We start from the raw sequence: 15,757 nt of genomic DNA on the forward strand, positions 1-15,757 counted from the left end.
GGGTTCAGGACTGGCCCACCTGGCTGTGGTGTGTGTGCCTCAGAGGAGGGGTGCATCTGCAGAGCTGCCCCACGTGAATCTGCCATGTCCCCTCTGCTGCCCAGGGGCTCGGCTGCAGTCCCACAGGCAAGGCATGAGCTCCTGGGAGCAGGGGAAGTGGTGGCTGCTTCTTGCCCCATCACTGCCAGCTCACAGTCTTTGGCATTGCGACAGAGCTGGCCACAGCTTTGTTGCTGTTCTGAGAACTCGTGAGACAGGAAGGCCTAAAGGGCTGGGCATGAAGACATCACCATGCCTGCACTCCTGTCTGGTGCATGGAGAGCCCCTTCAGCCTTCTGGGGTAACCCATCACCCTCCAGGAGTTCCTACCATCACACAATCTTGCAGAATTCGTTGCACTTCTATTTCCAGGTATTCCTGCACTGTTTGTGCCATCACCAGCTCTGAGAGCTGATGGAGAAGAGGAAAAGCATCACTGGCACTTCCACAGAAGCCCATCAGCATGGCACACCAGTATTCCCTGAGAACATGGGGCCACCTCGGCAGGCTCAGTCCCTCTGTCACTCGCCTGGAGGCAGATTGTTCACACCAGGCATGCTCAGACTCTGACATGAAGTCACTGCAATTAGACAGGTGAGGTTTTATTTTGCTCCCGTGGGTGTGTAGCTGCCTTTCCCAGGACATGAAGAAAGGCAGGTGACACCGTCAGCCAGGGCAGCTGGCTCTGAGCCAGGAAGGCTGCTCACCCAGGGCCTGCTGTGGTGAGAAAGAGCTCGCTCCAACTTGTCCCACAGCCCCTTTTAGCCTCGCAGGTTGGGGCTTGGCTTGCAGGGCTGCCTGTGTCCCGGGGAGTGCCTCCCTGCTCTTGCCACTGCCCTGTGATTCAGGGCTTAGGACTGTAGCGAGATCTGGAATTAGCTTTATTGTTTCTGTGCCGGGGCACACGCTCTGGGCGATGCAGCAGCCGTTGCACAATTGACTTCATTCTGTCTGAACCAGCAATTATGCTGCTGTTGCTCAGCTGCAGCAGAGAATACTTCTGTCAGATCACCACTGTGCCCTACATCCCAGCAGGTCTCTGGGAGTAAATGCCATGTGTGGGTTGCTGAAGATGTTCAGTGAGGCCTTCATTGAGTCTCTGCTTGGTCTCCTGATTCTCCCCATTCTTTCCTTGCAGCCTGTGGCATCTAGCCTTCCAGTCACCCTTCTTTCTCATCTCTGGATCAGCTCTACCTGCTCCAGATGAAGGATGAGGTACTCGGAGAGCCCTTTTTGACGTAGGCAAGGCATGCATAGCTTAGGGAATGGCAGAGGGAGCATTTTCTGCCCATCTCCACACTGTGCTAGAATTTTTCAGGGTGGCAAAGTATGTCCCAAATGCTGCCATAATAGAACTGCAGCAGCACTTGGACATATGATGCTGGGCCATCAGCAGGAGCCAGCTGTGCTTTGGGGACCCTGCACAGTGCTCTGTGTGATAGTGCTGAAGCAGTTAGCATCACAAGGGCCTTGCTTGAACTCACATCTGCAACATGCAGTCGAGCTCCGTGCTTTCAATGACTTATTAGTTGCACCAGCCAGCCTTGTCCAGCCTGTGCCACTGCTGGAGAGCAAACTGCACAGGGCACTGATGGGCTGGAGGGACATCCTGGCTTCCCCACCTCCCCACCTGCTAAGAGGATTAAGAGCAAGGACAGAGTGAGGGGTAAGCAGGGCAAGCACGGATACAAGCTCTTTGGGGAGCTCCTGGCTGAGATTAGAGACACGGACAGGAGCCCTGCTCCTGAAGCACCTCTCACCATCTGGTCTTTGCTTTAAAGTGGAGGGCACAGTGGGCTTCCTTGCCAAACCCACAGCACAGCTGTGCTCTCTTCTACCTTCCCAAGAAGGCCATGTCCCCAGACTGCCCCATGATACTGTTTGTTGTGCCTGGAGCAGGCAGGGTGGAACTGAGCTCTGAAAACTGGGAACAATAGTTTGGGCTTTCCTCAGCAAAGAGAGCAGGGAGCTGGGGTGTGGATGGGAGGTACCAGGCTGGGCTCTGGACTCATCTCCTCCCCAGTTTCAGCTCTGGGTGCTTTAGGTGTGGCAGTCTTTTAACATACTTCTGAAAGACAGCTATAGAGAGAGGCTTTGTTTGGGTAACTGCAAGCTTTGCTCAGAGCTGTTCCTGTACCAGCAGGTACCTGCCAAGAGCTGCCTGGTTTCTGACAGTGGCAAGTAGGGGCTTCCCCTGCAGTGGGCAGGGCTCTGCCCCTCAGGTATCTTCAAAGTCTTTCCCATCCTTCAGTAAAAAGATGATTGAATTCTGACACTATGCCTCGAATTTTCCTTGCTTGCTATTTGAACATCTCTGGCTGCTGATGCAGGGTCTATGTTCTGAGCACCGATGAAAATGTTTCCTGAGCAATTCTTGTAACCGTGTGACTTCTGATGCTGTCTGAAAACATTTGCAGGGCCTTCTTAGATGTGTGGGTAACATCTCTGTGAGAGAGGGGTCGCCTCAGGACAAACCCAGCCAGAGTGAGCTCAGCCTCCAGTGTGTGCTGTCAGGCTGCTGCTACCAGCATCTGGCAGGCTGCTGAGCAGTTAGGCACTGACAAGATGCAGCCGATTGGTGCTCCCCGGATTTAGCCAGATGTTCTTAAGCATTTCAAAAAAGCTTAGACATCTGTTTGGGCATTTCAAATCAGAGGCACATGGGGATGCACAGCTCCCAGTGACTCATGGCTCTCTTGTCAGTTATTCCCACTCTGATTGTCCAACAAAACAGCATCTGAGTGGGTATTTTCACTGTGAGCACACATTTGCAGCACTGACGAATCAGGGACATTTCACTCTCCACCCTCCACCACCATGGCACGCAAACTGATCCATGATTTTGCACTCCTAGGTACCACCAGATTGTTATACAAATCTTCAGAATTTGGGTGAACTGTACAGCCTGAAATGCTGCTGGCTGCCTAGCTCTGCTTCCAGCCATGCTGCAAGGCATTCATGCTATAAATGCCCAGAATTAATTGGCACTGTGGAATTAAGGAGGGTTCTAGGACACACCCAGTGAGAAGTGACTCCTGGCATCCACTACACATTACAATGAACACCTTGGTGAAGATTTTCACAGGGAAGATGATACCATCACTCCTTTTCATTCCAATTAACTTCTGGGGCTCAAATTTTGATGCCTCAGTGCTACCAATTACTCTCTCACTCTCATGGACTGTCTGCATCAGCATGGTCTGTGTTATCTAGTGATCTCTGAGGTCACTCAAAGGACATTTATACCACAGGGAGGCATTTCCAGAGTTATCCAGTCACCACAGAATCCTGTGCAGGTTCAGTAGCACTTACTACCTGGGGCATCTCTGTGGGAGAAAAAAAAAAGAAAAAAAACCCAAACAAACCCTCAATATTTTCCCATCAACTTGATTAAACTCACTCTGATCCTCTGGCTCAGCCATTTCTGCAGGTCTCAAAAATGTGTTGCTTAGACACCAGCACAGCTTTGCAGCAGTATTCCTGCTTTCAGTCACTTCACTCAAGCTCATCAGTGAAGGTGACACTTTCCAGGTGACTCAGGCACAAAGAAAGGCTATTGTGGGTGGATAATTTAGGTCCAGCTTTCAACTTTCAGATCAAGCTGAGAGATGACAGCACTTTTCAGTGAAAACTCATTAAGTCACAGTGCTGAGGCAGATGCAGGGCTGGCTCTGCACCACAGTGGATGCTTTGAGTATTTTGGAGGGGATAGGACACAGTATTCATTGTAGTAAGGCCAGACATCAGTGAAGTCACTGTAGACTCCAATAAAACCCCTCCAAGGTGCTCCAAGCTCTCCCTACACCCTCACTATTCATTTCATACAGCTTTGTGAAATCAGATCAAACCAGTGAAGGTAATGCAGAGCCAGGATGGAGAAGCAGCCTTTGGCAGGCAGGCCTTTCAACACAGCCCTGGGGCACAACTACTCTTGAGGGCCTTGGCACAAAGGACAGGACTGAGTCTTCCTGCTTTTTTCTGTGATCTCCAAAGAGGTTAGGAAAGTTTGGGCTCATCTCTGGAGGGTTTCCTCCACCACTGTTTCCTCCAGAAATTCTCCCAGGTGTTTTTCAAGAAGCCTTGGGTGGCTGGCAGAGACCTGGCTCACTGCTTGCTCAAGGGTCACACCAGCACCTGAGCCCACCAGGAGGGAGGACCTGGGCCAAGCTCTTTGCTGGCTTTCCTGCTTCAACCCCCGAAGTCTCTCCTGGTCAGTGCCTGGATGGCGCCTTTCACCAGCAGGACACCAAGCTGGAAGGGGCCATCTCTGTTCTTCAGCAGAGCCCCTCTGCCAAGACTGGCAAGCATAGCAGGAACAACACTTATGCCCCGCTGCCCTTTCCTCGGGGAGATCCCCGGGTCTCCCGTGCCCCACGCGGGGGATGCTGCTCCCCGAATGCCCCACCAGTGCACCCCGCCAGGCGGCACAGCCCCATCTATGCAAATCTATGCAAATATGCGCAATGCACGCAAATCTGTGAAGGCGCTCGGGGCTGTCCCGGGCGGGCGGCCCGCCCCGCAGCGCCGGTGCCGCCCCCGGTATAAGGCGGCGGCGGCGGGGCCGTCCCGGCGTGCGGAGCTGCGGCACTCCGGGGACAGGCAGGTCGTGCGGCAGCGGCGGCATCATGGTGAGTGCCAGCGCCGGCTGCCCTCTCCCTCCGGTCCCCCAGTGCGCCCCGGAGCGGGCTGGGCTCTCCGCGGCCCCGGGAGCCCCGAAATGCGGGCAGCTGGCGGCGGGAGCGCTGGCTGTGCCCGCCCTGCCTCTTCGTGAGCTGCTCCCTCCCCGGCTCTCAGCAGCCTCCCCTCTTTAAGCATCCCCTTGTACCCGTGGCAAGGAGGCGACCAGCGAGCCCCCCGGCTGCGGAGACCCGGTGCTGGGGCGGACACCCCACGTCTCATCCCTCTCCCACTTTTAATAGTGTGGGTCCCTGCCCGTGTCCCGCGGTGCCATCCCCGGCTGCCGGAGTTCCTCCCGTCTGCCAGCCCCCACGCCGCCGGCCCGCAGCTGAGCTCCGGCAGTAAGCTGTGCCTTCCTTCACCCACTGCCCTGCTCCAAGGGTGGGCATACTGTGGGTGGGCTTCCAGGCTGCCCTGCCGCCGCGGTCCTGTGGCGATCTCTGGCTCGTGAGCTCTCCAGCTGCCCTGGAGAGCATCCCAGCCTCAAGGTTTCCCGGGCACCCTGCCTGCTGTCCCGCGGAGCCATGCTCCCAGCCCCTCCTGTGCCAGACTTTGCCGTGAAGAAGGCAGAGTCTGCTGGCTGGTGACCAGCACTGCTGCGTCCCGGTGCTGCTGGGCTCTGCCCAGCCTATTGTCAGTGCTGGGTCCCACAGAGCCAGTCCTGGCTGCTGCTTTTGTTGGGATGGAGTGCAGTGAGCAGCACAACCCTCTGCCACCACCAAGCTGATTCACAAGGTCCTTTGGCAGGGAGGAGTCCTCTCTCATCTCCTCTTCCTTGAGGTGCTTGCATCTGTGCCAAGTGTTTTCTGTGTCCTTCTGTAGAGGATCTTGGAAGACTTACCTCAGGTCTTAAGTCCTCAGGTCTTACCCTTGGCTTCTTGTGTTACACAACATTTATGGACCTGCTGGGAGGGATAGGTGGAGTATTGCTTTGCTCTTCTTGCACCTCAGCTTTGGGAAAGGTGAGGACATGGGCTTCTGCCTCTCACCATGGGTATCAAGGGTTATTTTTTTGCCATCCCTCACTGTCAGTGCTGCCTCTGAAAGGCAGCACTGGAAGCACTTTAGATGCCGAGAGCCAGGACATGCTGCATCCTGTGCAACTTTGTGGGACAACAGTCATTGCCCTGCTCCTGAGTGCAAAATGGCTGGTTCCACCAGCTTCCTGCCAGCTGACTCATAGTGGGGCACCATGGCTCTGGAAATCCTGATTTGGATGCTCCTCTGACTCAGTTGTGCCTGATGACACATCCAAATCCTTGGCAACAGCAGGTCTAAGGCACTGAATACTTTCATTCTTTAAAAAAAACCTGCAGGCTCTGGGGTGCCACATCTGAAGGGAGTGAGGTTGTAGAGCCCACCTTCACCTGGCTTCTCCTGGGGGACCTGAGCTAGGAGACCCTCCCACCTCAGCCTTTCTGTTGACTTAAAGAGTGCAGCTAACGCTTCCTCCTCCTCTAGAGCTAATTTAGGAAAGCTGAGCCTCAAAGCATGACATCCATTCATGTTTGTAAATCCCCCCTCTGGGTGCAGCCCAGTGCACCCACCCTCAGTGCCCTCAGCTCCCAGTGTCCTGGTGGTGCTCTGCCATCTCAGCCTTCAGCTCTGCTGTTGGAATTGCAACAGGGGCTGTGCCAGATGCTGCTGGGCCTCAGCCCCCAAACCAAATGGATGTTTGGGCAGTGGAGAAGATGCTCACAGGATGCTCTCCAGGGCTGTGGGTCAGGCCAGTCCAGGGGATGGGTGGCCTGATATCCTGGGCTCCTGCAGATGGGTCCCCATCTCCCTGGGCCCCTGAGGTGGTCAGTGCCGTGATGAGAGGCAGAGCATTACATCTGGGAGAAAGCAGAAAACTGAAATGGACACAGGGCACCCAGACACGAGGGCAATGTGGCTTGCCCAAGCTGGCGAGGGCCAGAGCTGCCCTTCCAGGGCTGTGCACCTCCTGCAGTGATTGCATTTCTGGTCTCTGCTGGGGTCTGACCCTGCCTCCCCCTCCGCAGCGCGAGTGCATCTCCGTGCACGTCGGCCAGGCCGGCGTCCAGATGGGCAACACCTGCTGGGAGCTGTACTGCCTGGAGCACGGCATCCAGCCCGACGGGCAGATGCCCAGCGACAAAACCATTGGCGGAGGGGACGACTCCTTCACCACCTTCTTCTGTGAGACTGGTGCTGGCAAGCACGTCCCACGGGCCATCTTCGTGGACCTGGAGCCCACCGTGATTGGTGAGTGCACCCTAACGGGGCTCTGCTAGTGGCCATTATTTTGGCCACAACCCCCACTGCAGACACTCCCAAAAGTGCTCCTGCTACCTTTCCCCAGATCCAGTTAGCAAATCTATTTTGCCACTCCGTCCTAGATGAGATTCGAGGAGGAGTCTACCGGCAGCTTTTCCATCCCGAACAGATGATCACTGGCAAGGAGGACGCTGCCAACAACTACGCCCGTGGGCACTACACCATTGGCAAAGAGATCATTGATCAAGTGCTGGACAGGATCCGTAAGCTGGTGAGTGACTGCAGAGAAGGAATGTGTCTTCCTGGACTGGGGCTCAGAGCACGCTGCAAGCCATGCTGTGTCCTGGGTGGGATATGCAGTTGACCAGGGCAGGGATACCCCAAATCCTGAAGGGACTTTTGGACAGCCAGACTGCCACAAAGAAACGTATCACAGAGTAATCTCTCCTCATCCCTCTCCACAGGCTGACCAGTGCACAGGCCTCCAGGGATTCCTGGTGTTTCGTAGTTTTGGAGGTGGCACTGGCTCTGGATTCACCTCCCTGTTGATGGAGCGACTCTCTGTTGATTATGGCAAGAAGTCCAAGCTGGAATTCTCCATCTACCCGGCACCACAAGTCTCCACTGCTGTGGTAGAGCCCTACAACTCCATTCTCACCACCCACAGTACATTGGAGCACTCGGACTGTGCTTTCATGGTGGACAACGAGGCCATCTATGACATCTGCCGCCGGAACCTGGACATCGAGCGCCCAACCTACACCAACTTGAACAGACTTATCAGCCAGGTTGTGTCATCCATCACGGCATCACTACGGTTTGATGGAGCCCTGAATGTGGATCTGACCGAGTTCCAGACCAACCTGGTGCCCTACCCTCGCATTCACTTCCCCCTGGCCACCTATGCCCCTGTGGTTTCCGCTGAGAGAGCTTATCATGAGCAGCTGTCTGTGTCAGAAATCACCAACTCCTGCTTCGAGCCGGCTAACCAGATGGTGAAGTGTGACCCCCGCCATGGCAAGTACATGGCCTGCTGCCTGCTGTACCGAGGGGACGTGGTGCCCAAGGACGTCAACGCCGCCATCGCCCCCATCAAGACCAAGCGCAGCATCCAGTTTGTGGACTGGTGCCCCACGGGCTTCAAGGTGGGCATCAACTACCAGCCACCCACGGTGGTGCCGGGGGGGGACCTGGCCAAGGTGCAGCGCGCCGTCTGCATGCTGAGCAACACCACGGCCATCGCCGAGGCCTGGGCTCGCCTGGACCACAAGTTTGACCTGATGTACGCCAAGCGCGCCTTCGTGCACTGGTACGTGGGCGAGGGCATGGAGGAAGGGGAGTTCTCCGAGGCGCGGGAAGACATGGCCGCTCTGGAGAAGGATTACGAGGAAGTGGGCCTGGACTCCTACGAGGATGAAGATGAAGGTGAAGAGTAGAGAAGCCTCAGCCAAAAAAGGACCACGCTCCTTCCCTGTGTTACCTGCAAACCCTTTGCAATAAACCGTTTCAGAGCCTCTGTGTGTCCCAGTATGCCCCCAGCTGTGTTGGTTTCTTGCCAGGTCAGTGTGTGGTGAGTGCTGCAGCCCTCCTACTGGTGCTGCTATGCTTCCTCCCAGTGCTCTGCTCCAGCTCCAGCTCACCCCTTAGGTAAGAGCCCCACAGCAGAGGGATAGGTCCAGGACACATGGCTGGCTCTATGAAGGTGCTGGAGCATGTCCACCAAGGGATCCGCAGGAGTGCTGCTGATGTGATAGGAGAAGTACCAAGTTTCGTCATGGGGTCCTCTGTCTTGGAGTACCTCTGCCCTCAGCCTGCTCTGCTCCGCCAGTGCGCTGCCTTCCCCCTGGGGCATGTGGTCCCACTCTACCTGGCCCAGATCATCTGCATTGTCCCCGTTCTGAGTCCTCTCACTACCCTGCCTGGTGGTAAGGAGTTCCAGCATCAGCTCCTGGCTTCAGCTGCAAACTGGAGATTTCTGTTACCCATTATCCACTGTGCTGTTTCCAGAGATTAATTTTCCCTGCTTACCACTAATGCTTCAGCTATATTGACCCACAGGGGCTGTCCTCCCCTGCCCTCCTCCTCCCAGCATGCACCCGTGTCAGCTGGAGGGGAGCGTGGGGGCCAGCCCTGGCGCTGGAGAGCAGCCAGGCACTCATCCCTCTGCACAGTGCTGCTGGCACTGCGCTGCTTGCCTGTGACTCAGACTGAGTGGTGCCTGCTGCTGCTCTGCCAGAGCAGGAGTCACTGCCCCTCACTTCAGGTGCTGCTCTGATCCACTCCTTATGTTTTGTCTGATTCTGGGGAAAGGAGGGAATCTGCTCCTTCAGAGTCATTTCATTGCTGACATCTCCCTGTGTCTTCACAGACATGACTGCCGCCAGAAGGATGTAGGAGTTGGAATTGTGTCCTATAGCTTTTTCTAGAAGTTATCTTGCACCTCTGTCCTGGACAAGGGATCCAGTAGTGTCTCCTGGCACGCTGCTGAGCAGCAGAGGCCCATCCATCCCCCTGGCCAGGGAGGGGTAGCTGCATGACCCAGTGTCCTGGCATCAAAGACAGAGCCCTCTCCCTGCTCGGGCAGCATTCAAGGCTGATGGTCCAGGCATCCTCAGCCGCAGTATCAGCCCTGGCCTTGGCAGGGGTGGCTGCACTGGCCAGGGCTCAAGCAGAGCTGCTGCTCTGAATGTAGTCACAAGTTATTAACAGCAAGCAGGCTGCAATGACCCTTTTTTGGCAGCCCAGATTTGTCATGCAGATCTGCAGCCTCACAGGGTTGTGTAGCACTGTCTGTCCCCTCCGGGAGAGAAGGGCAAACCTTGCCTGGAGCCTCCCAGGGCATTGATGGCGAAGGGAGGTTTGGGGGACAAAGTGGGCTCCTGAATCTGATACATGTCTCTATCGTGTTTCTCCTCCTTTCTCCTATTCTAGAGGCCCAGCTAAACTCGGGGTCTCTCCACACCCCTGGGGGAGCTGGTAGCAGGACAGGTTAGGGATTGTTCTACCTGCGCTGCCTCCGGTGCTGGTGTCTCAGCACTGCCCGAGGGCTGATCCCCAGGCCTTCTGCCGCCAGCCCGGACCGGTGCCCCCGCCTTCCTCCCGGCAGAGAAGGGGGAGCAGCTTCGGGCCCCGCACCTCGGGGCTCCTCCTCAGCCGAGCGGACCCCGGCAGGCTCCCGCGGCCCCCGAAGGGGGTACCCCCTCCCCGCATGCAAGTGTACCCAAATAAGGGGGCGTGGCGGCGCCAAGCCCCTCCCACCTATAAGAGAGCGCTGCGGCGGGGATTGCAGCAGCCGCAGCTCCGCGCCGAGCCCCGCCGCACCGAGCCGCCGGGACTCCCGCCGCCGCCGGCGCAGCGCGGGGGGGCGCTGGGGATGGCGGGGGTGACCTCGCCGCTGGGGAGCGGTGGCCGCGATGGACGGGGACAGCTGCCGAGGGCGGAGGCGCCCGCCGGGCACCGGGGGCCGGAGCGGGGCGTTCGGCGGGGCTCTGCCCGCGGCAGCGCTCGCCCCGGCGGGGAGCCGGTGCGGGGGTCCCGTCCCTTCAGTGTCGTCCCGCGGGCGCCTGGCAGCGGCGGAGCGGGCTGGGGACGGTCTCCGAGGCGGGCAGTGGCCGCTGCCCTCGCCCGGGCCGGAGCTGTCTATATTTAGCGGCCCAGGAGTGGGCCGGGGCCGTGCCAGAAGGCGCAGCGCAGCGCTCTGCCCGCCGCAGCGCTGACCGGGCCTGCCGGGCAACCTGCCCCGCTGCTCTCCCTTCCCCTCTGTGCCTCGGGCTGCTCTTGGCCCTCCCGCGGGAAGGAGCCCTTGTCCTGCCCGAGTGCGGGACCGGGGCACGGACCCCATCGCGGCTAAGGGCACTGTGCAGTCGGGGAATGTGGGAGTGAATTGCACCAGAACCTCGAGGCTGAGTCGCAGTGTCCTGCTCAGGGAGGCAGGGATGCCAGGAGCAGTGAAACAGGGATGCTAGGACTAGCAGAGGTGGGACAGCAGAGAAAGGAACAGGCCTGCATCTCGGGAATGGAGTGCATGAGGCACATCTCCAGCTCACAGCCTGCTCCTCAGCACTTCTGCCAGCACGGGTTTTGCAGCACAGGGTTGGGACTGGGTAGCCCAGGGAATCTGTGTTGCCTCAGAAACTGCTGGTCTTCATTGCCAGTCCTTGCCTGGCTGCCACCTACCACCCTTGCATCCCCAAGGCCACTGACCCCACCATACTGCTTATCTGGCTCTGGCACATCAGGCAGAAGGGTTTGCCCATGCTGATTGCCCCTCATGGGTTAAATGTGTGTTCCTGTCAGCTCAGCTCCTCACTGGGCTGCTGTTGCATGGGGAAGGGGCTGAGGCTGCCAGGGACCCTGGCAGAGGAGCTGAGCCAGGCTCTGCTCCCCTTACTGCTGGAGGACAGGCGCAGCCAGAGTCCATCGAGGGCAGGGGCTGAGGGATGCCAATGCTGGCTCTGGTCTGGCATGGTGCCTGTGCATGGCTGAGGGCAACGCCAGCTATGGGGAGCCCCTCAGGGTGATGCAGGAGGTCACCCAAAGAAAAATGTCCTCTCTGGGACCACTGACCAGAGCAGGTCCAGTGTGGGTGACTGTGTGGCACTGGCAAGGGCCAGAGCCCTCCCTGGAGCAGGCAGGACGGAGCTGTGCCAGGGTCTGACCCTGCCTCCCCCTCCGCAGCGCGAGTTGCTATCTGTGCAGGTAAGAGCCCTGGGGTCTAGTCCCTGGTGCCGTGGCACACATCCCACCCCACTCGTTGCTCCAGCCAGGGGTGGGTACTGCTTCCTCATGTGATATATGGCCCCATGTTTTATCCTGGAGCTCAGGGGAGCAGATTTAGTCTGAGCAAGAAAAGAATGACAGATTTTGGGTCTTCTCATGTGCAGCCCAGGGTAGATGGGCTTGCCTGAAAAGATAGTGGTTGAAGCAGTGGGAGCAATCTGGCATCCCTGCCCCTGTGGTCACCATACAGGGCAAGGAGTGTGCCTGGCTCTGTGGTGCAGAGGGTGCACCCTGCAGTGGCACCCAGCATGGCACGAACCCCCGCGGCTGCTGTACTGCTGTGTGCGGTGAGAGGATTAAAGGAGGGGAATGCTCCCTGTCAAACTGCTTGTCTGCATCTCTTTTTTTACCCCCTCTCCGTGGGCAGCCCACCTGCTGGAGCCCCAGTGAGCCCCTCCAGCCAAGGCTCCTCCCTGGGCTGGGGGTGTCCTCAGTGCTGGGGTGGTTGTGCTGTCCCCATGCTCTGCATACCCCCACCAGAGCAGAGCTGCTGCTCCTGTCTCCCAAGGTCTGGCAGTTTCCCAGTCTGGGCACCTACCTCCCTCTTCATGGGCAGCAGAGAAGTTCTGCCTGTACCGCTGCCACTGCCTGCCTGCCTGTGCTGATCCCTGTCCCGCAGTGCCCAGCTCTGGAGGCTCTGAACAGCAGTGTCTGGCTCCAGCTGCAGTTGTGTTAGCTCCCAATAGGAGCATTCTGGGGCCAGGGATTAACTTTCCCTGCTTACTGCTAATGCTCTGGCTATGCTGCCCCGGCTGGCCTCCGCTGCCCTTCGCCTCCAGCACCGCTTGGCTGCCTAACCCAGACAGCGTGCCCTGCTCTTCCCAAGCCCCAGCAAAACCCCTCCCTGCAGTCAGGGACACAGCCACAGCTCTGCAAGAACATACTTTACTTCAAACACAAGGCAACATCGGTGCCAAGAGCAATGGCAGAGCGGGCACTCCCTCTGCCTCCCTCCAGCACAGCACCGGGATCCGGCCCGCAGCTCTGCTCCGGGCAGCAGCAGCCTTCCTGGGGCACAGAGCTGCAGGGCTCCCATCCCCAGGAGGGTCCCACAACATCCTCTTCTGCCACCCCCAGGGAAGGCAGCAGCTGGCAAGGGACCCATGTTTAGCAGCAGGTCACATATCCACAGCTCAGGAGCACAGACCAAGGCCCAGGCAGCAGCATCCAGGGCACAGAACACTCCAAATCCAACACACCTCCAGCACAGAGCAGCAGCTCTCCCCCAGGGCATCAATCCCTTCTGCAACAGGTCTGCAGGGCAGCAGGGATTAGGGCAGCTGCTTTGTCCCTGGCTCAGCCTCAGGACGCGTCACCACTGGAAGGGGATGGGCTCAGATCTGTGTGGTGTCCTGTCCTGCCGGCGCTGGCTGCAGCCCCTCCAGCTGGTGGAGGATTTCATTTATGCTGGGTCTCTCCTGGGGATTCACTGTCATCATGGAGAAGAGCAGGCGCTGCAAGGCAGGCGAGTATCTGGAAGAAAGAGAGCAAGGGGAGGACCCATGTGGTGCACAGGACAGGGGGCCACCCAGGAACAGCGTCACCCTCCCCAGCCCCTCACCTGGTTGTGGAGGGCAAGGTGAGGGGGTTCTGAACTGCCAGAGCCACACTGTCACCCTTCTGGAAGACGGCATCATAGGGGCCCTCTCCAAACATCATGCAGTACAGCACACAGCCTAAGGACTGGAGCGAGGAGGTGTCAGGGCAGCCCTGTAGCAGCCTCTGGGGGAGGCCAGAGGGATGCATCCTTACCCAGATATCCGTACGCTCATCTATCACGCACTGGCTTGGCACTGTGAAGAGCTCGGGGGCACGGTAAGAGATGGTGCAGCGCTGGGCAGCCCAGTCCTGCAAAGAGGAGGATGGGGATGAAGGGACTGGAGCAGGGACAGGCTCATGGGGTGATGTCCCAGGCCACCCACCTGCACAGCCATGGCCTCCCGAGAGCTGTTGACTTCGATGCGAGCTTGGTTCATGGAGCCCAGGTCCATCAGCACAGGCAGGTCATCCTCATCCAGCAGCACATTGGTGGGCTTGAGGTCCCTGTGGGGATGGACATCACTGAGTGCCCACTGGGGCCCCTGCCAATCTCCCCAGCCAGTGCTGCCACCCCTCACCTGTGTGCATAGCCCTTGCTGTGGATGGCTTGCAGCCCACGGCAGATCCCATGGAGGATGAGGAGGATCCGCTGCTCTGGCATGAAGGCGCCTTTCTCCCGCAGTGCTTCCACCTCTCTCCAGAGGGTTCCCCCCTAGCCAACACAAGCAGCTGGTCACCACTGCTGCTCCTGGGGTGATGGAGCAGCCAGGAAAACCCCCCTCACCTTCACATAGGGCAGGAGAAGCCAGGCTTCGTGCTTGGTGCCCTTCTCCACCATGCAGTGGGCCACCAGGCGCAGGATGTTGGGGTGGTCGAAGAGGCCGTGCATCTCCACCTCGTGCAGGGCGGCCTGGCGGTCCTCCTTGTCGTGGCACAGGATGCGCTTCAGGGCGTAGAAGCGCCCGTCCCGCAGCCCCTCCACCAGGTCCACATAGCTGAAGCCCCTGCAAGGATCAAGAATAGCGTGGGTTGAGGGCTGTGATATCCATGCTGGGGCCCAGTGCCCAGTCTCATCTTCAAGCACCCAGAGGAGGGGGACAGAGGGTGGCATGAAGTCCCTGGGTATGCACATCTTCCCATCTTGCAGGCATCTGTGAGGAACCCAAAGCATCACCTCTGTGTATGAAAAACCCCAAGGCTCGATCATCCCCACTCCCATGGCTCCAAGCAGCCACTTCTGAGAATGACCAACCCTTCCCTGTCACTCAGCAGGAGAATCATCAGTCATGCACAAGCACCCCAAATGCTGGAGCACCATCCCTCACCAAGCCTAAGTACTTCCCCAAGTCCCAAGGTGACCTGAGCTCAAGCATCTCCCCACCCTGCCCGAGCATCACCCCATGTATACCCGAGCCTGAGTGTCACCCCATCCCCAAGCATATCCTCATGCACAGTCACCCCCCACGCCTGAACATCACTCCAATGCCAAATCATCTCCCACGCACAAGCACCCCCGTGCCCCAGCCTGCCCCCCACACCCAAGCACTCCTCCTGTACAAGCACTCCCAGGCCCGCGCACCTCCATGCCCGAGCATCCCCCCCCCACGCCCGAGCACTCCCTCGGCCCTCGGAGCCCCCTTGCCCGAGCATCCCTCCCGGAGCTGGGGGCCGCCCGCCGGAGCCCCCCGCGCCCCCTCGCCCGCGCACCCCTCTGCCAGGCGGTGGAGCAGGAGGTACCGCGCTCCCCCCAGGCTGACGGTGCCGCGGGAGCAGACGCACAGCGTCTGCCCCATCGCCCGTGCGCGTCATCGCCCGGTGCCGCGCGTCACCGCCGCGTCACACTGCAGGACTCTCCCTGGAGTTCACACAGCCTGAGGTGCCCCCAGGGTAGTTAGCAGGCAGCTGGTGCTCGTGGTCTTCTGACAATATCCTGCACTGCATTCGACCCAGAGGGCCCTTTTTTTTCCCCAGGAGAAACCACAAACATGAGCACCTGCTTTTGTTCTTGAAGTGTCTTAGAGTCAGAGGTGCCTGTACCACATGTGCACAGAGAGAAACCAGCCCAACCGGCACGGCAGCTCCTGCTGCGCTGTGGGCAGGCAGCTCCTGAAGGGTGGGAGAACTGAGCTGCGCAGGGAGGTGGCAGCCACCTCCTCATGCCAGAGAAACCTGATGCTGGTGTTGGCTTTGCTGACGTGTGGGTCCTTGGCCATGCCACGGGCAGGCGGAGCCACGGTGAGGGATGGCTGCTAGCACCCACGTGTCTGCTTGGCGGCCCGCTCAATCCTACAGCCTCCCCTGGGCTCAACCTGCCCCTGTTCTCTCCTAGATGAGGTTCGGGGAGGAGTCTACCGGCAGCTCTTCCACCCCGAGCAGCTGATTACTGGCAAGGAGGATGCTGCCGCCTCCGCTGTGCCCGCTGCCGGGGCCTGCCGTCCCTGCGCCTGCCGGCGGGTCGGCTGTCCTGCAGCACCTCCCCTGTCAC

General features: G+C 58.8%; 2 protein-coding genes across 2 annotated transcripts; one reads left to right on the forward strand and one right to left on the reverse strand.

Annotated features, from left to right (window-relative positions):
• Window positions 1-4,246: 4,246 nt before the first annotated feature.
• Window positions 4,247-8,470, forward strand: TUBA4A (tubulin alpha 4a). The gene is given in 7 exon segments (XM_039697570.1): window positions 4,247-4,360; window positions 4,362-4,418; window positions 4,420-4,540; window positions 4,543-4,667; window positions 6,720-6,942; window positions 7,077-7,225; window positions 7,419-8,470. Coding segments are annotated over 7 exon segments (1,746 nt in total). The 5' UTR covers window positions 4,247-4,261; the 3' UTR covers window positions 8,391-8,470.
• A 4,134-nt stretch (window positions 8,471-12,604) lies between these two features.
• On the reverse strand, window positions 12,605-15,094 carry STK16 (serine/threonine kinase 16). The gene is made up of 7 exons (XM_039697836.1): window positions 14,980-15,094; window positions 14,057-14,276; window positions 13,851-13,984; window positions 13,656-13,776; window positions 13,486-13,581; window positions 13,295-13,416; window positions 12,605-13,206 (listed from the first exon to the last, which is right to left on the reverse strand). The coding sequence occupies exons 1-7, from the start codon at window positions 15,063-15,065 to the stop codon at window positions 13,068-13,070; spliced, it is 918 nt and encodes a 305-aa protein (XP_039553770.1). The 5' UTR covers window positions 15,066-15,094; the 3' UTR covers window positions 12,605-13,067.
• Between the last annotated feature and the right edge of the window lie 663 nt (window positions 15,095-15,757).

Source organism: Passer montanus, unplaced genomic scaffold (assembly GCF_014805655.1).
Source record: "Passer montanus isolate IOZ18808 unplaced genomic scaffold, ASM1480565v1 scaffold1, whole genome shotgun sequence".
Taxonomy (NCBI): domain Eukaryota; kingdom Metazoa; phylum Chordata; class Aves; order Passeriformes; family Passeridae; genus Passer; species Passer montanus.

Excerpts from the sequence above, each read along its gene's own strand:
- STK16 (XM_039697836.1), bottom strand. The coding sequence starts at position 15,065 with ATGGGGCAGACGCTGTGCGTCTGCTCCCGCGGCACCGTCAGCCTGGGG. Across the intron at positions 13,985-14,056 it reads TTCTCCTGCCCTATGTGAAG|GGGGGAACCCTCTGGAGAGA; the intron begins GTGAGGGGGGTT and ends TGTGTTGGCTAG. Across the intron at positions 13,582-13,655 it reads GGGAGGCCATGGCTGTGCAG|GACTGGGCTGCCCAGCGCTG; the intron begins GTGGGTGGCCTG and ends TCCTCTTTGCAG.